General features: G+C 48.2%; 1 protein-coding gene across 2 annotated transcripts in view; it reads left to right on the forward strand.

Moving 5' to 3' along the window:
* The window catches only part of csmd2 (CUB and Sushi multiple domains 2), a 249,101-nt gene extending 231,842 nt beyond the window's left edge, over nucleotides 1–17,259 (forward strand). For both annotated transcript variants that reach the window (XM_048993996.1, XM_048993997.1), the window contains 11 exons: nucleotides 170–343; nucleotides 1,083–1,156; nucleotides 1,332–1,443; nucleotides 3,134–3,313; nucleotides 4,137–4,202; nucleotides 4,832–4,993; nucleotides 5,116–5,228; nucleotides 6,098–6,185; nucleotides 10,561–10,699; nucleotides 11,377–11,567; nucleotides 12,557–17,259. In XM_048993996.1, coding sequence (XP_048849953.1) covers nucleotides 170–343; nucleotides 1,083–1,156; nucleotides 1,332–1,443; nucleotides 3,134–3,313; nucleotides 4,137–4,202; nucleotides 4,832–4,993; nucleotides 5,116–5,228; nucleotides 6,098–6,185; nucleotides 10,561–10,699; nucleotides 11,377–11,536 — 1,268 coding nt within the window. In that variant the 3' untranslated portion in view covers nucleotides 11,537–11,567; nucleotides 12,557–17,259. The remainder of the gene's footprint in view (nucleotides 1–169; nucleotides 344–1,082; nucleotides 1,157–1,331; nucleotides 1,444–3,133; nucleotides 3,314–4,136; nucleotides 4,203–4,831; nucleotides 4,994–5,115; nucleotides 5,229–6,097; nucleotides 6,186–10,560; nucleotides 10,700–11,376; nucleotides 11,568–12,556) is intronic.
* Nucleotides 17,260–24,104: the final 6,845 nt, after the last annotated feature.

The raw sequence follows: 24,104 nt of genomic DNA on the forward strand, positions 1-24,104 counted from the left end.
CTCTCTCCTGTCCTCTCTCCTATCCTTTCTCCTGCCCTCTCTCCCATTCCTCTCTCCAATTCCTCTCTCCTATCCTCTCTCCTGTCCTCCCTCCTGTTCCTTTGTTTTCTTCATTGAACCTAATCCCACCTGCCTGCCCTCTGGTCTCTCTCCCTGCATCCCTGCACAGCGGTGTTCTGTGGAGATCCGGGGGTGCCCGCCCAGGGCAGGCGGGAGGACCGCGGCTTCACCTACCTCTCCTCCGTGGTATTCACCTGCCTCCCACCACTGGTGCTGGTGGGCTCGGCCCGTCGCTACTGCCAGGCAGATGGCAGCTGGAGTGGGACACAGCCGTCCTGCATAGGTGAGAATCCCCCCCCTCCAGCCTTCAGATCACTGGAAACTGACACCCTCCCTGCAAGCTTCAATGCTGGCAATTCTACCCCTGCATCATCGCTGCATAGTATTTTAACCTGTTTTATTCATTTCATTATTTTGTCTTACAAATATAAAGCTACCCAAGTCCATAGTGCTGCTCATAAAGGTGTACCTGACTATGAAAATTCAGAATTTGGCTGCTTGATGTCTATAAACCGCCGCTGGTGTGTATACACATATGCACTCTGTGACGGACTGCCATATAGCCTGGGGAGTGTATTTTTTATGATGCCACAGAGCCCGTTGCGTTTTTAACCAACAATCCTTTGGCTACAGAATGAAAGCTTCAGACCCTTTGAAACCTGAGCCTGCTGCCCTCTCTGTAATGTCTACTTATTATGGGCAAGATTCAGCATAATGGTTTAATGGTTTAATTTTGTTAAAAGCATGTATGTGTCTGTAGCTGTAATGGATATAGTCCAGCTGCAGTGTTATTTATATAGCTGGGCATAGTGTAGTTGATCCCGGACTGTAAATGCCCCCCATTGCTTGCTGTGGATGTGGCGGACGAACCACATGGGTATAGGTGCACGGTGGGTATACATTACTACTACACACCATGGCCGAGGACTCAGCAGAGTGGAAGCTGAAGCTGGTGGCTAATTTGTGCACATGCTGGCCTCTGTCAGGCACTCAGCACGACCCCGCTGGCTTATCTGTTCCAGATCCCAGTCACACGACCTGCAATGACCCCGGGGTACCGCTGTTTGGACACCAGAACAACACTCAGGGCTACCAGGTATCGGGAAAGTTAAAAAAAATGCAAATGGGCATTATTGTGTGATGCTGTGTGGAGAGAAATGTGCAGTGGCAGATGTTGGTTAGCGCAGTGTGTGAATCGTGAGAGACGCATGCAGTGTTTGTGTGCACACATATGCCAGGCACCACTGTGACTCTGCGCTCCCTTTCCATAGATCGGCAGCACACTGTTCTTCAGCTGCAGGAAGGGATACCTGCTACAGGGCTCCATCAGCCGCACCTGCCTGCCCAACCTCACCTGGAGCGGCATGCAGCCTGAGTGCATCGGTAAGCGGGCCGCCTGTCTGGGGTCTCTCATCCCCCCCATGTCTGTGTTTGTGTGTGTGTGTGCCTGCGTGTGTGTTTCTGTGTGCATGTTTGTCTGTGCATGTTTGTGCATTTGTGTCTGTGTGTGTGTGTGTGTGTGCGTGTGTGTTTTGTGTGTGTGTAATTAAAACCCTGGCATTATAATGACAGCTCAGCCTAATTTCCCACTGTCCCTAGGAAACTCTCCTTTCCCCGTCTCACTTGAAGCATCAGGTTTCTTTGCCATGCCGTTATCACGGACCCTCCTTACTCTCTCCGTTAGAGCAAGCAGAAACGCACACTCTGTGGCAGGAAGAGGTAGACGGAGGCTGCTGTGTTGAGGTTGAGAAGGTGTTTGGCAGCATGTGGACTGTCTGACTGCTGAGTGCTGGAATGTAGCCAGCGATGGCGCCAAATGAGAGCTTTCACTATGCCCCTGGTTTCCTCTCGTAACGTTGTGGCTCACCTGATATTATTCTGCCTATTTACGTCATGCGATCACCTTGCTGTCATTTTGTGAGGCGTCGCTACAAATTAACTGTGTTTGCCAGGACTTAGGAGACTCCGACCCAAGGGTCACATCTTGACAAGAACAAAACAATGTTTTACATTTTCTTAAAATGCAATGATATTATGAATTACCAAACGAACAGCACCCTATACAATGCATACTAGGGTGTGAAGCACCATGGGAATCTTTTTAACACTATGTAAAGTAAACAGGCATAGAAGACTTTTTGATATAAATACAGCTCTCGCAATGTATTGCTGGCATTGTGTTCGGTCTGCAGTTCAGCATTAAACGATCTTCTCTGCCTCCGTTTAAATAGCTAAAGAGTTTCTCAGAGAGACAGAATGCCTTCGCCTTAATCGTGAAAGGCTCACTTCCCATACACACCCCGACAGCAACTTCGGAGGAAAAAGGAAATGGCCTGGTGCCTAATTAATGTTTGCTACCACCTGCTGTTTTGGGGACTGAAGGGTGCAGCGTTGTGGATGTGCAGAATTCAAATACGTATAAATAACCCGAGTAGCTGCCTGTGACGTGCATGATCTTACAGTCAGCGTCAAAGAAAAAATAAAAGGCAAGTAGAAGATTTTTATGTTAACGCTGTTCAAGCAATTAAACAAGGAGCTTCTGACCCCATTGTGATGCTGTAATGGAGAAGTGGTTAGAAGATGGATGGATGGATGGATGGATGGATGGATGGATGGATGGATATCCAAATGCTATCTATATTCCCTTGAGTGTTCTATTGACTGAGGACCCTGATACCACACAGTAGCTCCGCCCCCAGCTCTGAATGAGGACTCTGATGCCACAAAGTAGCCCTGCCCCAGCTCTAATTGAGGACCCTGATACCGCAGTAGCCCCGCCCCCAGCTCTGACTGAGGACCTTGGTACTGCACAGTAGCCCCGCCCCCAGCTCTGAATGAGGACCTTCGTACTGCACAGTAGCCCCACCCCCAGCTCTGAATAAGGACCTTGGTACTGCACAGTAGCCCCACCCCCAGCTCTGAATGAGGACCTTCGTACTGCACAGTAGCCCCGCCCCCAGCTCTGAATGAGGACCTTGGTACTGCACAGTAGCCCCACCCCCAGCTCTGAATGAGGACCCTAATACTGCACAGTAGCCTGACCCCTTTCAACCTTGCCTCTCCTCTCCCCTAGCTCATCACTGCAGCCAGCCCGAGCTCCCAGCCCAGGCCGATGTCAGCGCCATCGAGCTGCCCTCACTGGGATACACCCTCATCTACTCCTGCCAGCCCAGCTTCTACCTGGCTGGGGGCTCTGAGCACCGCACCTGCAGGGCTGATGGGAGCTGGACAGGGAAGCCTCCTCTGTGCTCAGGTATGTGGCAGCGCTGAGGCATATGCAGTGCTGAAAGCTCATTGGCCTGCTCCTCTGCCAATCACTGATTCAAGAAGTACTATTGCCTAATGATGAGGTTGGTTCTATATTAATTATAGCCCCTCTTATTTTCCTGGCATGAATGTTAAACTATCGTGTTTTAAAAAATAATAACGGTATGAACGTTGAAGTGTACAGAACCAGAACCTGGTTTCGAAAGCCAGCAACGAATATAAAAATGCTTTAAAACTTTTACATGCCATAACATTGTATAATGTAATATTTAAAGTTGGTGACTTTGATAGAAATGAGCATAGTGAGGCGAGATCGGTCCTCTGTATGCAAGTACACAAATCGCTGTGCTGCATCAGGTGCTGAACAGCTCGAGCTCGCCGGCACAAACGTGAGGACTCTGCGTTTGCTATTTGCACTGTAACGCCAGTAACCGTGCTAATAAACGTCAATTATGGCTTTGCACACTTCCTTTCCTAATTGGGCCCCCTGTATTCATAACAGTTTTCTCAGACATCATGGTCTCAGATCTTTGTTCTTGCCTTTCCCTGCATTACCTGCCCTTCATGCCCTGCAGTCTGTACCCAGCGTCGGTCTGCGGGGTGACACCTTTTAACTGCGATTTACGGTGAATTGTCCCTTGTGGGGCTTCCGCCCACCTGCTTTACCTGAAAGCACTGATATCTTACAAGCGCTCACTCTCCTCAGTACTACACACTTCCTGTCCTTCCCGGTCGGCTATGGGCTGAGGCCCCGATCGTTTGCACACAAGAAGGCGGTAGTGCTTATTTCTTTCCTTTTGTTATTCCAGCTGACACCCGGCCGAGCGGGACGACGATCGGAACCGTGCAGGAACCGCCGAATGCCAAGCTCCCAGGTGAACGGCGTTGTCGCTTTGCCTACCGTCCATGGCGAGTTATTTTCACAAAGCTGGCAGGGAGCTCTGCAAAGGATTTATGCCAGACGCCATTCGTTTAGAACTCAGCGATTGATGTGATTTCTAATGTAATCTGGTTTTTTCACTCTGCCTGTCCACAAAGGTAAAAAAAATAAGTCACTTTGAAAGTGCATAAATCAACTGAAATTGAGCCAAATGTCAATTTTTTCAGCCCTCAGTACTTATTGCTGATAGCATGTTGCTCTATACACAGTAGACTTTGACTGAGTTTGACGCTGCGCCTGGTGAAATTTGCTAAATGCCAAATAATGAGCTGTACCTGTAGCTGGCGGCCATTTCTGGGGCAGTACAGGCTTGTTTTGTTGTGCCATTGGGAGCAAAACCTGAGGCTCATAAATAGTCGTATCTAAGATAGTCACTTTCGGTGAGAGCATATCTACTTAAACAGTCAACAAATAAACCTGAATCTGCAAGTTCAGATATGGTTGCAGTACTTCGGCTAGTCGCCTGACACCTGTGCTAGCTGCTCCCCCAGGAAGATAGCAGCCTGTGCTAGCTGCTCTTGCAGGAAGATAGTAATGATGTGATATATCGATGCCCCACTCCAGTCCCTGGTGGTGTCTTTGCCAAGAATTCTCTGTGGAGGGGCTCATACGAGTACCTGGGCAAGAAGCAGCCCGCCATGCTGAGCATCACCGCCTTTGAACCCTTTGGAAACCGCGTCAACGGGACGCTCATCGACCACAGTGGCGTGGAGCTGAAGCTGGCCGGTAAGGGGGGACCCCCGGGCTCAGCTTCGCATCTGGGCAGTACTGCTGTGCCTTCAAGAGGGCTTTGACAAACAGGACAGTGTGTGACCCCCCCCCCCCCGCTCCCCCTGCTTCCCTCCTAGGGATCTACAAAAAAGAGGAGTCTCACCTGCTGCTTCAGGTGTACCAGATTCGGGGTCCCGTCGAGATCTTCATGAACAAGTTCAAGAGCGAGAATTGGGCGCTGGACGGCCATGTAAGCGATCCCCTAACCCACATGCAGGGCTGTAGCTAGAAATCCTTTATACACACACACACACACACACACAAAATTTTGCATCTTATTTTTCGCATGCATGGGCCCTTATGCAGTTCTGGGTCCCCTGAATCTGCCAGCGTATCCATGCCCTGCCTACATGACATATTTTTAAATCCTTGGAAAATCCAGATTTGTTCAGGATACCAGCCCATTATCCCAGAAGCGATGAACGCTTCATTTGTGGAGAATTTAGGGATATATAAGGAAACTATTAAGCATGGTATAACGTAATTAATAGTGGAGTGGAAATCTCGGGTGATGGTGTGGATCAAAGTGTCCTGATGTTAGCCCACGGGTAGCTTTGTCGTGACCCAGGAAGTTAGTACAGCTTAATCACTCTTGTGGGGCGCCAGCATCAGGCAGAGGGGAGGGGGGGGGGGTCTCGAGAGGCCGTTCCCTAGTCTCTCGTGGGGATGGAGATTTGGGGAGGAGCACTGTGAGACCTTTCGTCCCAGGCCACGTTAGCACCGATTAGCTGGCAGTCTCTCGCGGGGATGGAGATTCGGGGAAGGGCACTGTGAGTGAGGCCTTTCGTCCCAGGCCACGTTAGCACCCATTGGCTGGCAGTCTCTCGCCAAGTGCTAGCTTCTGATAGGAAAACCCAGTGAAATTTCCTTTTAATTAAAATGTCAGCGGAATCAATGTCTGGCAATCAGCAGCAGGCGCCTCGTCCTGAATACATCGAGGAAAAGGAACGGCAAGGTTGTAATTAAAATTCATGCGGGTCAGGAGACATGGGGGACTTGCGTGGGTGTGTGTGACGGAAAGGGTGCCTTCAGTGAGTGACTGGCATTTGTGCCCCACAGGTGTCATACATGGCCTCCACCAACTCCTTTGTGTATCAAGGGTTCGTCAGAGGAAAAGGATTCGGCCAGTTTGGACTTCAGAGACTTGGCAAGTATATCATGTAGTGCACCGACTGTGCTCAGTCACTCGTTAGCTGGATGTAATACAGCTTGTTTTGTTAGCAATTAAACTGTAAAATGCATTGATTTCTTTCTGCCTACTTCTTGTATATTGCACTCACAGGTTTCCGTTACAGATCTAGTGTAGAAATGTGTCTTCATGCTCGATTCTCTGTGCTTTGTCAGTAAGGGTCAGTGATTTCTCCCAAGACATCTTGCCATGCATCAAAGATTGCTGCATTTGTCACACACAGAGGGCAGACTCTTCTGGCCAAAGGCCTGATGGTTTTGCCATTTTGTGGCTGTAGATGAATGTATTTTTCCTTTGTTCCGGGATGGACTCTACCAAAGACTTACAGCACTTCAAATAAAAACTGAAACGCTAGTTTATAGTGCTATATACACTATATAATGCATTCAGAGTTAAAAATTCAATTTTAACAATTACTATGATATGTTCCCTGTGATACAGGGTCTCCCCACCCTCTTATGCAGGGTGTCCCCGCCCTGTGCCCTGTGATGCAGGGTGTCCCCCGCCATGTTATGCAGGGTGTCCCCACCCTGTGCCCTGTGATGCAGGGTGTCCCCCGCCCTGTTATGCAGCGTGTCCCCTCCCTGTGCCCTGTGATGCAGGGTGTCCCCCGCCATGTTATGCAGGGTGTCCCCACCCTGTGCCCTGTGATGCAGGGTGTCCCCCGCCCTGTTATGCAGCGTGTCCCCTCCCTGTGCCCTGTGATGCAGGGTGTCCCCCGCCATGTTATGCAGGGTGTCCCCTCCCTGTGCCCTGTGATGCAGGGTGTCCCCGCCCTGTGATGGAGGGTCACCCTGCCCTGTGCCATGTGATGCAGGGTGTCCCCGCCCTGTGCCCTATGATGCAGGGTGTCCCCGCCCTGTGCCCTGTGATGCAGGGTGTCCCCGCCCTGTGATGGAGGGTCACCCTGCCCTGTGCCATGTGATGCAGGGTGTCCCCGCCCTGTGCCATGTGATGCAGGGTGTCCCCGCCCTGTGCCCTGTGATGCAGGGTGTCCCCGCCCTGTGATGCAGGGTGTCCCCGCCCTGTGCCCTGTGATGCAGGGTGTTCCCGCCCTGTGCCCTGTGATGCAGGGTGTCCCCGCCCTGTGCCCTGTAATGCAGGGTGTCCCCGCCCTGTGCCCTGTTATGCAGGGTGTCCTCGCCCTGTGCCCTGTGATGCAGGGTGTTCCCGCCCTGTGATGCAGGGTGTCCCCGCCCTGTGCCTTGTGATGCAGGGTGTCCCCGCCCTGTGCCTTGTGATGCAGGGTGTCCCCGCCCTGTGCCCTGTGATGCAGGGTGTCCTCGCCCTGTGCCCTGTGATGCAGGGTGTTCCCGCCCTGTGATGCAGGGTGTCCCCGCCCTGTGCCTTGTGATGCAGGGTGTCCCCGCCCTGTGCCCTGTTATGCAGGGTGTCCTCGCCCTGTGCCCTGTGATGCAGGGTGTTCCCGCCCTGTGATGCAGGGTGTCCCCGCCCTGTGCCTTGTGATGCAGGGTGTCCCCGCCCTGTGCCCTGTTATGCAGGGTGTTCCCGCCCTGTGATGCAAGGTGTCCCCGCCCTGTGCCCTGTGATGCAGGGTGTCCCCGCCCTGTGCCCTGTAATGCAGGGTGTCCCCGCCCTGTGCCCTGTTATGCAGGGTGTCCCCGCCCTGTGCCCTGTGATGCAGGGTGTCCCCGCCCTGTGCCCTGTGATGCAGGGTGTTCCCGCCCTGTGATGCAGGGTGTCCCCGCCCTGTGCCTTGTGATGCAGGGTGTCCCCGCCCTGTGCCCTGTTATGCAGGGTGTCCCCGCCCTGTGCCCTGTTATGCAGGGTGTCCTCGCCCTGTGCCCTGTGATGCAGGGTGTCCCCGCCCTGTGCCCTGTGATGCAGGGTGTTCCCGCCCTGTGATGCAGGGTGTCCCCGCCCTGTGCCTTGTGATGCAGGGTGTCCCCGCCCTGTGCCCTGTGATGCAGGGTGTCCTCACCCTGTGCCCTGTGATGCAGGGTGTCCTCGCCCTGTGCCCTGTGATGCAGGGTGTCCCCCGCCCTGTGCCCTGTGATGCAGGGTGTCCCCGCCCTGTGCCCTGTTATGCAGGGTGTCCCCGCCCTGTGCCCTGTTATGCTGGGTGTTCCCGCCCTGTGATGCAAGGTGTCCCCGCCCTGTGCCCTGTGATGCAGGGTGTCCCCGCCCTGTGCCCTGTAATGCAGGATGTCCCCGCCCTGTGCCCTGTTATGCAGGGTGTCCTCGCCCTGTGCCCTGTGATGCAGGGTGTTCCCGCCCTGTGATGCAGGGTGTCCCCGCCCTGTGCCTTGTGATGCAGGGTGTCCCCGCCCTGTGCCCTGTGATGCAGGGTGTCCTCGCCCTGTGCCCTGTGCCCTGTGATGCAGGGTGTTCCCGCCCTGTGATGCAGGGTGTCCCCGCCCTGTGCCTTGTGATGCAGGGTGTCCCCGCCCTGTGCCCTGTTATGCAGGGTGTCCTCGCCCTGTGCCCTGTGATGCAGGGTGTTCCCGCCCTGTGATGCAGGGTGTCCCCGCCCTGTGCCTTGTGATGCAGGGTGTCCCCGCCCTGTGCCCTGTTATGCAGGGTGTCCCCGCCCTGTGCCCTGTTATGCTGGGTGTTCCCGCCCTGTGATGCAAGGTGTCCCCGCCCTGTGCCCTGTGATGCAGGGTGTCCCCGCCCTGTGCCCTGTAATGCAGGGTGTCCCCGCCCTGTGCCCTGTTATGCAGGGTGTCCCCGCCCTGTGCCCTGTGATGCAGGGTGTCCCCCGCCCTGTGATGCAGGGTGTCCCCGCCCTGTGCCCTGTGATGCAGGGTGTTCCCGCCCTGTGATGCAGGGTGTCCCCGCCCTGTGCCCTGTGATGCAGGGTGTCCTCGCCCTGTGCCCTGTGATGCAGGGTGTCCCCGCCCTGTGCCCTGTTATGCAGGGTGTCCCCGCCCTGTGCCCTGTTATGCAGGGTGTCCCCGCCCTGTGCCCTGTTATGCAGGGTGTCCCCGCCCTGTGCCCTGTTATGCAGGGTGTCCCCCGCCCTGTGCCCTGTTATGCAGGGTGTCCCCGCCCTGTGCCCTGTGATGCAGGGTGTCCCCGCCCTGTGCCCTGTAATGCAGGGTGTCCCCGCCCTGTGCCCTGTTATGCAGGGTGTCCTCGCCCTGTGCCCTGTGAAAAATGGTTGGATAGAATATTCTATTCGCCAACAAACAGATTAATAGGAATAAAAATGTGTGCTTTGATTTGGAAAGAGGGTGGATCAGTCACCATGCCAATTAGAGGAATGTCATTTGGGGGCATCTGCTTGCTGGTTAGGTCCCTAAGACAGGCATCTGCTTGCTGGTTAGGTCCCTAGGACAGGAATCTGCTTGCTGGTTAGGTCCCTAGGACAGGCATCTGCTTGCTGGTTAGGTCCCTAGGACAGGAATCTGCTTGCTGGTTAGGTCCCTAGGACAGGCATCTGCTTGCTGGTTAGGTCCCTAGTACAGGGATCTGCTTGCTGGTTAGGTCCCTAGAAAAGGACAATACTAACAAAGTATCGACCAAAAAATGGTTTAACTAAGATTTTTTTTGTGAGGGTAGAGGATGCCAAGCAGGGAAGTATTTAGCCAATTCCCCTGTTGTGAAGCAGGGCCCTCCTTCCACAAAATAGCAGATGCCTGGCCAGTCCTCTTCCAGACCTGGGACAGATTGTTCAAACACCGGATTTATTAATAAAGGACCATGCCTCCATCCCTTGCCATAATGGTGGCGGATAACTGGATTTGCTCTGGTTTAGCTTTGACTTCATTTCAGTTTGTTGCCATCATGTGCAAAGTAACTGCAGCTTCCTGTGTTGTGTTTTGGGTTGCACAGCACTAATATTGAAAAACACAAGCAAAATTTCTTAATTTCAGTCTTAATGTCAATATCTTGAAATCATCCCTGGGGTAATGGTATTGAAAAAAAGCTCCCCTCCCAAACAGGTAATGTATGACACCTACAGTATAGCTCCTTGTATTGCTTCTACACTCGGTTGTGTAGGCCTTATAAATTTGTTTTTCTGCAACAGAATGCAAACTTCATAGGGAAATGTGAGATCATCGTATCTGACCAACTCTCGTTAGATTGGCTAATGACGCTTGTTTCTCAGTCTTTAAATGCTTGGAAGTCATCTTCAGTGCCGGTAGGAAGGCTGTCTAACCATGGTCTTTGAGAGCTGTTGGGTGCCCTAATTTTCATCCTGCTTCAGCTCGTTTTATAGCGATGTTTTTATTTGTTTATCATTATGGGATGGTGTGTCACCTTACCCGCTGTTTCAGCTGTGAATCGTGCGATAATTAAAGCGAACGTTCACTCTCAGCAGCCGAAGACGGTGTCTCCGTGTTCTGATTGGTGCTTCCTCCCACAGATACGGAGAAACTGGACCCAGACCGAGACAGTCCTGGCTACAACTTCGCCTCCAACAGCAGCTCTGTGGCCGCAGCTATATTAGTGCCTTTCATAGCCATGATCATTGCAGGATTCGCTCTGTACCTCTACAAACACAGGTGTGTTTGCTGGGCCTGGCGTCTCAGACACCACAGCTCTTATACACATTTCACTGTCTCTTACTCAGAGGAAGGAGCTGAGGAATGTTGCTGGTCATACAGCAGCTAAGTAAATAAAGTTCTGTTTGTAGTAAATAAATTGTGTGTATCACGACTGGTGGTCTGCTCCACGTCAGCTGTGTGGTAGATTAATTCTTTATTGCCCTGCAAAAAGCCCCCTTGTCTGTTAATAACCTCCATCGTTCAAGCAGTCGGGTTTAGGGTCGGCCTTATTACATGGCAAACAAGCCCTTATTGAGGCTGCAAGCTGAGTAGCCAAAAAATCTTATTCTATACCCTGAACTGACAAATCAGGGGGAAAAAACGTCAAGCGCAGAGCACAATGCTGCAAGGCTTGCAATCCGACAATTCATCGTAACGTCTGAATGCTGTACATCAAGCTTGAAAACGTAAAAAAAAAAAAAAATTCTTTGCTTTGCCTTCCTGGTGAGGTTCTTGCTGAATACCATCATATTAAACAAAACAAATGTGTAATTATATATAATGTTTGAAGTAACATAAAAGCCTTGCGTGCAGTGTGACGGCTTGTGAGTGTGCTGAGGACATTTCAAATGCAGTAATTAGTGTTTGTTTTTACATTCCATTAAAAGCCTTCTGCTCTGTTTACCGACGCCCAGGAGAAGACCTAAGGTCCCTTTCAACGGCTACGCAGGCCACGAGAACACCAATGGGAGAGCCACCTTCGAGAACCCAATGTACGACCGCAACATACAGCCCACAGACATCATGGCCAATGAGACAGAGTTTACCGTCAGCACTGTGTGCACGGCGGTATAGCGGCCGGTCTCCCCCCTTACCCCCTGCCCAGGTGAGTAGCAGGCCGCGGTGTTCAGAGACTTCAAGGATTCTAGGATGCTTTATACTCATGAACAGAGCAGACTGTTTTTCTTTATTCCAATGAAGAGCATCGTTTCTTATCTTGCCCTTTGCTCCTCAGAGCCCCAAGTATCCATCCTTTGCAGTTACGAGATTAAGTTACACGCAGATCGGGAGGGAGGGACCCCGGAGTTCCTTTTTTTTTGTTTGTTTCTTATTGGCTGAGTCCTCTGTCTGCCTGATCTCCTCGACAGCTGTCGTCGGAGCCCTAGCCTCCCTCGCTGCTTAGCAGGCTGGTGACTGAGCCTGATACTGGCTTCCTTGTTCTCCCCTTTACCACGAAGTGCTGATTCAGGCCAGAGGAGATTGCTTCAATCCAGTTCCTTAACGAAATATTTCATGGCATTTCCTGTGGATTTACCAAAAGGTGCAGAAAAATAAGCCGTAGGCTATGAACTTCCCAGAAAGTTTGGAGTAATTGGATTTTGCTCTATTCCATGCGCCTCTCCGGTTTTCATCTAACCCCATCTCATGTGCTAAAACAGACACGAAATCACAGTGTCTTTGATGGCCCTCGATACAAATGTTGAGGGATGTTGCACTGGTTCGTGAACATTCTGTGACTCCTTTGCAGAACAAATACGCATACAGGAGGCAGGAGAGCTCCGGTGGCCATCTTTTCATGGAACCTCATCTTCGTCGTTTTTAGTCTTTAATGGCCACCGTGGGGCGCAGTGGGATAGGCGTCCCAATCTGCGATCGGAAGGTTGCCGGCTCGAGCCGCCAGGGGATAGTCACATCTCCGCTGAGCCCTTGAGCGAAGCCCGTAACCCTCTAAAATTCCACAGAGGTGCTGGATAAATGGCCTGACCCTGCATTCAGACCCATATGCAAAAAGTAGCATTCTAATGTAATTGTACTTGCAAATGCCCAGCATTTTAAACTGATCTGTCTCCCACGTTGTCCCTTTTTCCTCGCCAGGCTCCTGTCTGTTGCCACACTGTACCCAGAAGCGAAGGCTGTCCCATCACATCACACGTCGTCATCGTAAAACTTAAAATGCTCTCAGAGTTCTGCGCGGCACTGCGCCGTCCCCCTCGCTGGAGTACCGGCCTCTCGACCTGCATCTCTAATCAGAGAGAGACCAACGAGATCAGACTGCAGTCAGAGAACCTGGTGACTTGTAAAAAGGCAAAAAAAAAAAAAAACAAGAAAAGAAAAAACCCGAAAACATTCTGAATCAGCGTCGTCACAGAATGGAAACAAACTCGCCGAAAACAGAGAGTTTCTGTCTTCTGTTGTTTTCAGTTCTTGGAGAAAAGGTCTTGCAGTTGATGGTAAACGTGGTGAAGCGCTTCACTGTCAGGCAGTGAAAGCGAGGGATGCTTTATGTGGGACAGTACCTGCCTGCTCATGCACTCTCACCGCCACAGGCAGCGGCCGTTGGCTCTGCACCGCAAACGGTTGTTTGGAGGTGGTGGACGTGCCCTCTGGACGGTGCATCCTCTGCTTTATTTTCGTTCTGCAGTGAAGCAGGTGTGCGGCTCATTACGCTTGTAGCAACTGAGAGCGCCAGACCCCCACAGCGCTCTGCTGAGGATCTCACTGGATACCCCATGTCACACGGAACAGTCCCGTGTATATTCCGCTGCGGATCCCCAGCTCCGCACCCCCATATATTCTGAAGGATGGACATCTAGACAAGAGGCCCCACAGGTGTACGATTGATGTGGCGAGTGGAAATGTCACGGCCTGCAGTTTGTCACCAAGGAAGCTGTATTAAAGACTCGCTTTTTGTATGTCTGAATGTGTGTGAGGGAGCGTGTATATTTGTTTGCGAGTGTTAGTGTATTTAAAGTAAATCCCAGAACCAAATGCCCATCAGATTTGTGTTTCCTGCACACATAATGGGGATTGTATATTCAGGAATCCCCAGGGAAGTGTTGAGACATAAAATTTGCATGTCAACACAGAGGTCAGGAGGGATACCGCCCCACTCGGATGGGAAAAGGTGCTCTTCCTTATGACCATCATGGATGAAATGATGGAATTCTGATAGGATTTGTCTTGGGAGATAAGAAAGCAAATGAAGGCTACACATAAGTACCCAGAGATTTGAAAGAAGATAAATACCCAATTATGACAAAGGCAGAATGTAATTGTTTCGCTGCGACCCTGTGCTGCATTTGCTCAGCCCCTTGTGTTTGGTCACTGCAGTTCTCATCACGGCCAGAAGAGGTTGTGGTATTGAATGTTCACTTTGCAATCAAAGGGCCTTTCTGAGTGTTAAAACGGGCATCTTTTATTGGCCAAAAAGGAATGGCAGACTGCTTCCGATTCAAGATGCCTTCTCTCTCTGTAATAGTCCCTTTGCTCCAAATCGTGGGCAGACGCTGTCAGGATAGTTAAGCTGAGTTTTATAGTGCATAATGTCGTTTTGCACCCTGAAATGACCATGAGCATGTTGTCACAGGGGTGACTCCTATACAAAGCAGGCAGGAAGTGATGTCACATTAGACAGGATGAAGGGTGTGAGGTGTTTCGTTTGCTTTCGTTTGCTTGAATAAGTTGCCTGGCTGTTGGGCACTTTCGTGCCAGCTAGTGTTTCATCTTGGTCTCTCCAGAAGTAAATTGTGAACCCTGACAGGAAGTGATATCACAAATTTCATAGGCCTCAGGCCTTGCTGGTCACTCACTGGTAGACACACTACACTGCATTCATTTTTTGTACCTTCGTATTAAAAGAAAGGGTTAACAAAATACTGTACATCCATGCTTGGTCAGGGCTGTTTAATTTTGCTCAGCACAATAGTAGATGACAGTGGGCTAATTCTGTTTACTTCATGAAAATGGCAAATTCTGTACAAGGTGATGGGCAGTCATTTACAGCCAAATTTTGTATGGTTTATTTTGTGAAAAGGATATTTTTAAGTTAAAAACTGCAGCTGCAAGTTTTCCCTAGTTTTATTTGGCTTTATATATGAGGATCGGCGTAATGCAGACACACTAGGCATGCTATAGCACCACTTATAGTGCATTTATAGTGTTACAGTCCTTACACATGCGGTCTAGTAGACGATTCTCCATCTAAACGAAGTTGGCTGGGAAAAAAAAACAAACAAAGCAGCTTTCTGAAATCGATTATCGTAGAGAACACAGCCGTGGTAAATCCTTTTACCTTTTTATTGCTTTTAAATGCCTTATCTCCACTGTGTGAATTGATTGTCACCTGTCGCTTATTAGAATATTGGAATGGAAAGTATGAGGAAAGCAAAGGTTGTGTTTCCCAAACGATATATAAGGCAAAGTGATTGGAAGGTGCATTATATGCACCAATCACCAGTCACTTTGAAATACATGGGAAATACAGGCGTTGGCCAACATGACTTAGTGAGACTGGGGGGGGGGGGGGTCCTGCTGATTTATAGTGAGAGCCACATGAGGGACTCTCAGTTAATCTGTTATGACAAACCCCAGCACACTTTTCCCCATACATGTCTCAGATAAAACAGGCCATTACAATATTCAAAGAAACATTAAAAGATAAAATACATTTCAGAAGACTGAGACCTAGACATAGATGATTGAAAAAAATGTAGAGATTATATATATATATATATATATATATATATATATATATATATATATATATATATATATATATATATATATATATATAGTCTAATAATTATATTTCATATATAGTAACACATCGCCGCCTACATCTCCTGGGGGGGAGATGTGGCCGCGGTTATTATCACATATACACCAAAAATCTATGAAAGAGGGTTTATATTAGAAAGAGTGTCGCAACCCAAGCTGAGTAGGAGCCCAGCTTTTATATGTACTCACATTCTCCTCAGGAAAACATGTTAATTGGATCATGCCTTCAAACAGGAAACCATGAACCCTATTGTCCCTATTTTGCCAAAGATAAAATGCAAACCCGAGGAATGAAGACGAGGTTAGACTAGGTATGTAATACGGTGAAGCAGAGCAGATTGTATTATTTTAAATAACCCCAGAAATGGCCTGATTTAATGGAGGTGCTGTGTTGTTTATACTCTGCGTCTCTCTGCTCTCCGCAGTTCCTACAGCGGCAGAGATTCGACGAGCCTTGCCTGTCCACATGTGCATCTTTATAAATTTATGTGTTAGCAGAGTGCCTGGCTCTTTCAGGAAGGATATTCGCGAATTAAGTCGTCCTCATACCTTTCTCTGTCATGACTCTGTCAGAGCAAGTATGCTTATGTGCGAAGTTGTTTTTCCCTGCTTTTTGCCCTCTGTTTGTGGTCGCGGTTACTTTGCATTACAGTCCAATTTAAATGTGCCCTCTCCCCTGCAGTCGTTGCACATTTCTTCGATGTTGCGCATGGAATTTACATTTAAAATGCATTTCTTGTCAAAGGTCGCATTCCGTCGCCAGCAACGCAGACCAACCCCTCCAGCTCTCGGATAATTCGAGCTCACTGATGCGCCATTCCAAGAGGGAACATCGTCTGTTTTGTCCCTGCCTTTGTATCCCAGGCATTAATTGGACATCTCGCCGCCACGTCAGTTTTCTTTTAGTCGTCACAGCCACGTGCTGAAGACTAGGCCCACAGGATGCCTCCGGGTGAGCTCTCACAAGAGGCCCTGGGCCAGCGGGTCCCTGTTCGACCCTATTTTCTTTTCCTTTAAACCTCCTGAAATGCTCCCCCAGCAAACCCCTATGCAGTGGATTCAGATACATGAAAACCATATACATTTAATTGTATCAATATATTTTCATTGTATATAACGAAATTTTAATATATATATATATATAATATATAGGTAAATATATAAAATATATATTTCATATAATTGCAATCATATATATATAAAAGGTATACTAAAAAGGTCAGAAAGACAGTTGGAATTCTGATACATTCATCCTTTTATTTACACAAGGGTAATACCCGTTTCAAAAGATGCACTGTGACAACTTACAGATTTTCCGAAAACGTGTAATACGCGAAATGGTATAATGTGAAGCTAATAGCGCTTAGGTCAGGGCTAGGGCCAGTCATCATTCTGCTGTCATCGTCATGCAGAAGCCTGATAGGACAAACATAATTTGATATATGTGTCATTTCTGTCTCTATCGTGCTGCTCGCCGAAATGGGGTCGTGGAAAATGAGCGTCCGGGACGTGGTCTTAATACGTGAGGGAAGGGGGAGCGAGGGAGGGCAGTGGAGATGGGAGAATCGGATGAAAGGCAGACCTACAGAGACACCTAATGGGAGAACAAACAAACAAACGAACGAAACCCTTTTTGTACAGAGATATATTTTTATGAAAATAAATTTGTATTATAAAAAAGAAAAAAAAGACTGAGCGATCTGTACATTGTTTTTCATTATTGTAGTACAAAATGCTAGTGGAGATAAAAACATAATTATATATATATCAGAGCGATATATATGTAATTCAAATAAAGACCACGATTTTTTTGTAAATGTAATAAAGATTGTAAATAGAAGTTTACATACTTAGTGTACATATGTAATACCAACATGGCTTGTCTGCAATATATAAAATGTATTTTATCCGTCTGTATATGATGCTATGCATTGTGTTTAAGCTTATTTTACTTTCTTGAACTTGAAACCTATTTTAACGTTTTGTTTTCTTTTTTTTGGAATAAAATGTTTTAAAAAGCATTTGGTTTTGCGTTCCGTTATTTAATTTAAAAATATTTTTGGAATGGTGTGCTTGACTGTCAGGAGATGCTGGACGAAGGACTCAAAGACGGGTGTTTGGCGAAAAAGGGGGTTTTATTTAACAGGAGCAAGGAAATAAACAAGACTGCAAGGGGTGAAAAGAAGCATGGGGAAGGACACAGGCAGACAGGAGGAGCGACGTCACTGACCAGACTGGGGCTGACGAGACATACAGGTACTCAAATACAAAGACTAACGAAGGGTAACAAGCAACAGGTGTGGCTCATCAGGACCACATATGGGAGGAGACAGGAGGGTCAGGCGGACATGATGGGTAGGATGCAACATTTGCCATGAATCAGTGTCTGTGCATATTCTATGTGAAATGCAACTATATCAAATGTAACATACTAGTTTGAAAATGTGTAAGTACATTTGTTGTTTTTACCAATTAACCCAGGCATGTGGATTGATGATCTGGTTACCAGTTTGCGTGAGAGGTAAGACTGCCGTTTGCTATAGTTCCTTTTCATTTTCTGCGATGTTTTATTTGTCCGATGTGGCTCAAACAAGGCATACGAGCCTCTCACCCCTCTCTATGAAATCTTTCGTGGGTGATTCTTCCATCTTGGGTTTGAGTCTGTCCTGTTTTGCAGGGAAACAGGCCTGAGAGAGTAGCAATTACAAATAAAAATAAAAGGCAGCACTTTGTCCGTGAGGAGCCTCTGTCACCAGCGAGTGATCACTAGCAATTAAACACAGTCATTAGATCCAAGCAGCAAGTTAAACATCAGCATCTGGCAACCTGAAGATAAACAAACATCCGGTGAGGAGCATGACAGAGCTGCTAAATTCAAGCAAAAATAATGGATGTGATGCTGCCTAAATTGCCCATAGGTGTGCTTATGTGTGAATGGTGTGTGAGTGTGCCCTGCGGCGTGTTGTTGCCCCATCCTGGGTTCTTCCCTGCCCTGCGGCGTGTTGTTGCCCCATCCTGGGTTCTTCCCTGCCCTGCGGCGTGTTGTTGCCCCATCCTGGGTTCTTCCCTGCCCTGCGGCATGTTGTTGCCCCATCCTGGATTGTTCCCTGCCCTGCGGCGGGTTGGTGCCCCATCCTGGATTGTTCCCTGCCCTGCGGCGGGTTGGTGCCCCATCCTGGATTGTTCCCTGCCCTGCGGCGGGTTGGTGCCCCATCCTGGATTGTTCCCTGCCCTGCGGCGGGTTGGTGCCCCATCCTGGATTGTTCCCTGCCCTGCGGCGGGTTGGTGCCCCATCCTGGATTGTTCCCTGCCCTGCGGCGGGTTGGTGCCCCATCCTGGGTTGTTCCCTGCCCTGCGGCGGGTTGGTGCCCCATCCTGGGTTGTTCCCTGCCCTGCGGCGGGTTGGTGCCCCATCCTGGGTTGTTCCCTGCCCTGCGGCGGGTTGGTGCCCCATCCTGGGTTGTTCCCTGCCCTGTGGCGGGTTGGTGCCCCATCCTGGGTTGTTCCCTGCCCTGTGGCGGGTTGGTGCCCCATCCTGGGTTGTTCCCTGTCCTGTGGCTGGTTGGTGCCCCATCCTGGGTTGTTCCCTGCCTTGCATCTCTACCTTCTGGAAAAGGCTCTGGACCCCTGTGACCTTGTATAAGACAAACGGGTATGGAAGGTGGATGATTGGTGGATATTCTGCCTGATCTATGAGCAGCGACTGCACTAATGTATAGGGTGAGGGCCTTGACTATTTGCAGTCTTATGTGTATTTAAGTATAATGTTCACTATGTAGGATGCCAAAGGTGACTATGGGAAGCATGTGACACGAATATTTGTGCAGCGGGAACGCTAAATATAGAGGACTGGTGAATGTCAAATAACATGGGGGGGCGGTAGGTGCCATCTGCAATGAGCTTGTGGGAAAATGATTGTTATTCTGAGCCTCCTTAGCACTAAAATCATATTCACTGCTCAATTCATTCATGTGCAAATCATCCCAGATATAGATTAAGAATGAGGGCTTTGGACGATAACCAGACTGATGTCACTGATGCATTGTTCCAGGTCTTTCGCAGATTCGTTTAGTTGCTGCGTAAATCACCCAGAAACTGCACTGGGTGCCAGGCTTTGCAGTGATGTCAGATCGAGCCAGTCATTTTTGGAGGCTCCCTCAAGCACTGATCGTTCCCAGCAGAACCTGACAAGTCTGGTGAAGGTACTGGTGGGTTTGTGTTCCTGTATGTCTCGCTAGTAAAAATCACGTCACAACCAAATCTTACCCAAATAATTCCAGATATTATATGTGTACAGAATTTTTTTTGCAGCATCTAATGCTGCAATATCCATCCATCCAATCATCATGCATACCCACTTATCCTATGCAGCCTCACGGAGCTCATCGCAGAGGCAGGGAATGACCCAGGATGGGCTGCACTCACCATTCACACCTTCAGAGAATCTGGTGGCTCTAGTTCACTTTAAATTTAGATTGTGAGGGGGGGGAAACCAGAAAACCTGGGGGCCTGAATCACAAAGCTAGATTTCTTACTTAGCTGAATAACTTGTCGGATTTAAGGTAGCCCAGTTTATCAACCGTATTTTTGTTCACTTACATTTAGTCCAGACTACCTTAAATCTGACAAGTTAATCAAGCTAATCAAGAAATCCTGCTTTGTGCTACAGGCCCCTAGAGAGACCCCACAATGACCCAGGCAGAGCATGCAAACTCCACACACATAAACTCGAACCATGGAATCCACAAGTGCGGTGGGGGTCCTGGAAGAACGTCACAGTGCCAATCAGCACACCGCAGTTGCAGAGCCCTGGGGTAGGCTGCCCCCCAGGAGATTAAGACATCGTCCAGAGTGCCATTTGACTATGGGGTTTAAAGAGTGACTGAAATACCTCTGGTTGCATTCCATGATATTAGTTATTGACACTAGTATTAATATTACACTATTTTTCTTGCGAAACGGATGTGAGCTAAGTAGTTGGCAGCCAGACACACCGTGTTACTGCAAAGGTTTTTAATATAAAAATTTGGGGGGGCGGTGGGGGTCCTGGAAGAACGTCACCTTGGGCACCAGAACACCCAGGGTTAGCGCTGGCAGAACCTACACTTTAATAGTCCATAGCGTCTTTTTTTGAATACTTAATTTCTCTGGGTTCTGCCGTGGACCTGCACCGCATTATATAATGTAAGTGCAGCAATATCATTGGTAGTTTGCGGTAAGAAATGTCACCTTGAAATCTGTGTAAAGGAAAAGAGCAGCATTAATGGTGGCAAATGGCAGGAGTGTTTGGCGTGACTGATCTGCCAGATGACTGATCTGCAATGAGATACTTAATGGCATCAGCATTAGTCTGCTTCACTCGGAGAAGCAGAATATGACGACGAAGATTAACATGTCTGATTAGCTCTGCCTGCCATTTACTGAGCGCAAATTAAATGTTTCAGTGTAATTAAGTGACTCTTAAACAGTTTCTTATTTTTTATCATCTGTTTTGGATCAAAGTGAATTTGGTCTATGTCTTGGTGTTGCTGTTGTACTCTTCAGCAGGAGAATTGGACAAAATAGTATAAATATATAATATGTATAGAATTACATAAAATGACCTGTAATTTTGGCTGTTTTCATAACTTATTAAAGGAAATGGTTTGGATGTGCCCCGAGACCCAACCTCGGATAAGCAGAAGATAATGGATGGATGGATGGACGGACGGTTCAGATGTATAGTTGCACTACTGGTCCTGCCATGGCCAGCTTTAGTGGGTTAATGCTCATCCCCGTGAGGACAGCGTGGAGCACAGTGACACCACGGGAGAGGTGACATTAGCAAAACAAGCTGAAAAATGGTGTGGGGGGGGCATGCAAGCTGATTGGTCTATGTGAGTCTGCATTGCTGCCCTTTAAACTTGCAATTTTCAGCCCTGGGATGATTAGAATCTTTGGCCTTGGATGCCTCATCAAATCCGATGTCTCGCTTACACTTCTGTCAGGTGAATTAACAGCAGCTGGAAGCTAGGCAGGGCTGTCTGGGTAATCAGTCCTGATTCTACGCGCACCAGACCCCCCCCCCCCCCCCCCATCCAAACCTCTCACCAGCCAAATGTTTATGCCGTTCTGACCCAGATTTCTGCTCCAGCTACACTCTGTATTTCTCTTGTTCTATTTTTCTCGCATTGCACTCTTACACCGGCCCTTTTTTCCCGTATGTTCCCAGATTATCGTGCGACTCCCTCGGAAACCTTGGGATCCTTCCTGAAGTATGCAGGCTTCCCATTTATATCCCATTTAAAAAGGATGTCTTTCCAAGTATTTAATTCAGTTACATCACAACTGTATTTTTAATTCTTACAATATCTTGAAATTATGCACAATATGGCCTATTTTTCTGTCTGTAGACCACCTGTACAATACAGTGATACAGTTCTGTAAAATTCAACTAAAGTTTAACCTAAAATTACCTTCTATCATTGAAAGTTGAGCAAAGAGTGGAGGAGCAACAGGGTAAAATGTTTAACTGGACTTGAAGGACTGGCCATTGAAAGTTCTAATCTAAGGATTCATCTAAAGAGCAACTGATTCTGCTCCATTCTTACTGCCACATGCACTGAGGTGACAATTTAAAAATCCACAGAAAGGACAGAAGATGTTTGGAAGGGTCTTTGTCATGTTAGAGCCACAAGCTCTTCAAAATGCACCAACATGCTGTCCTCCTTAATGACTCAACTCACCGATAAATTAGGTCAACACTTTAAAAGGAGGATGTCCAAAGTAACAGATAACCTCTGCAATGTCACACGAAGTACCAGAAGCATCTTGACCTCTTGAGTGGTCTGTCTGCCTCGGGAGAGAACACAATGTGAAACATGTTAGAAGAAGACTTTCTTTGCTCCTGTTTCTTTACTTTCTCACTACCTCACACTCTCCTTGCTATCTGGTAACTAAACTTCAAATTCAATTCCACCCACATGCTTGCTGCTCCCTCATTTAAAACGGTCTAATAGCTGACTGGTTGTGAAACAAAATTTTGTAGTTTGAAGAGATGAGACAAGAGCAGGGTTATTACTGCAAATTACTGCTCTGCTGCCCAGCAGTTGAAAAGGGACATGGTGACCTAGTATTCGGTGAGGTTAAAACCTCTCCAGGTTGATTCATTGACCACTTTCATGGGGGGGGTGACAGATGCTTTGCAGGTTCACTTGGTCCCAATGTCAATTAATCAAAGAACATTGAGTGGCTTGATCTGAATCAAGTCAGCAGAGCAAGAACTCCATTGGCCTCCATTTAGCAGACTGTCTCCGTCTGGACTCAAGGTCATTCGCTGAATCACCTGAGGATGTTGCTCATTGTTAGGCTGCATATAATTGCCAGTGTTAATGAGTTTCCCAGCACTTTATACAAGATGCTGTAAGTTTGCTCCTCTTTCCCCGGTTTGCTGTGACTCAGCTGTTGCACTTTGGGGTCTTTGGAGCATGTAGGTGTTCTTGGCAGTAATCTCATTTCCTACAGTGCAGCTTCTTTGCTTCATTCCAAACTGTTCTGCTGACTTAATTGAGCAAATTACCACTTAAAATGTGAGCATTATTTAGGCTGAGGCAGATACTGTATAAGCATAACATAGAAAATCTGTAATCTGTGCAATTTATGTGACGCCAAAAAATTACGGTAGTGTGATAATGAGGATTTTCCAAAACATATTCCAGTTCCAATCCACAGTGGAAGCTGATGAACTTCCTGGGACAGGCACCAGGTGCCCCCATTACCTTCTGATGGGTAAGAAGCATGGGGATCAGAGGGACAATGAGATACGGTAAAAAAATTTACAGTACCAGTGAAAAATCTGGACACACCTGCTTAAAAACATTTGCTTTTCAACCAGATAATGTCCCAAAGCACCTCGGGATTATGTACATGCTGTATGATCTTGTGAATAAGGACAGAGACGGAGTGCTGTGACAGATGACCTGCCCCCCCCAAAACCCCCCACCTAAACCCTGCAGAGCTGGTTTGGGATGAGTTGGATTGAAGAGTATGAGTGAGGTAGCCAATCGGTGGCCAGAACTTGTGGAAACTCCTTCAGGACTATTGGAGAAGCTTTTCAGGAGGCTACATCTGGGAGATTGTCGGAAGAATGCCAAGAGTCTGCAATGCTCTCATCGAAATAAAGGGGGCTGTTTTGCAGAGTAAATTTTAAGATGTTAAACACTTCCCTTAGTTGTTAAAGATACTTAATATGTATTATTTCATCGCTGTGAGACCATTTTCCTGTAAGGTGAATAACATCTAAAACACAAACAAGTGCATTAAATGCATTAAATCCAAACTTTTGACTGGTATTATCTAAAATATTTTACCAACCACTCCCATCAACACCTTGAATTTCACATTCTTCACATCTAAGGTTCATGCCAAGGCATCAGCAGCAGAGCGTCCCCTACCACAGGACCCCTGTCACAGGACCCCTATCACATGACCCTTGTCACATGACCCCTGCGAGGTTTCATCTGTAAGGTAATACCATTCCTACCTGTTAGGTCACTGATATTTCTTTATAATTTCGGTTTTGAAATGAAGCTGAAAATAATGAATTAGGGAGGGAAATGTCATTTGGCAAAGGGAGGGGGCAAGCAAAGGGCCCAGGCAGATGTGCAACTAGTTTGTGTCTCACTGACAGCAGAACCCAGTGAGTGCAGATAGACCCCCAGTCAGTGGTAATTAAACCCCCCCTATTATATAATAAAACAATTACTGCAAAGTTCATGCAGGTGTCTGTGAAACACAGGGTGTCAGACAAGTGCGGAAATTCCATCATGGAAAAAGTATCCAGAAGAAATTACCCGTGATCTGCCAGTATGGGTATACTGGAATGCTC

This window comes from Brienomyrus brachyistius, chromosome 23 (genome assembly GCF_023856365.1).
Source record: "Brienomyrus brachyistius isolate T26 chromosome 23, BBRACH_0.4, whole genome shotgun sequence".
Lineage (NCBI taxonomy): Eukaryota > Metazoa > Chordata > Actinopteri > Osteoglossiformes > Mormyridae > Brienomyrus > Brienomyrus brachyistius.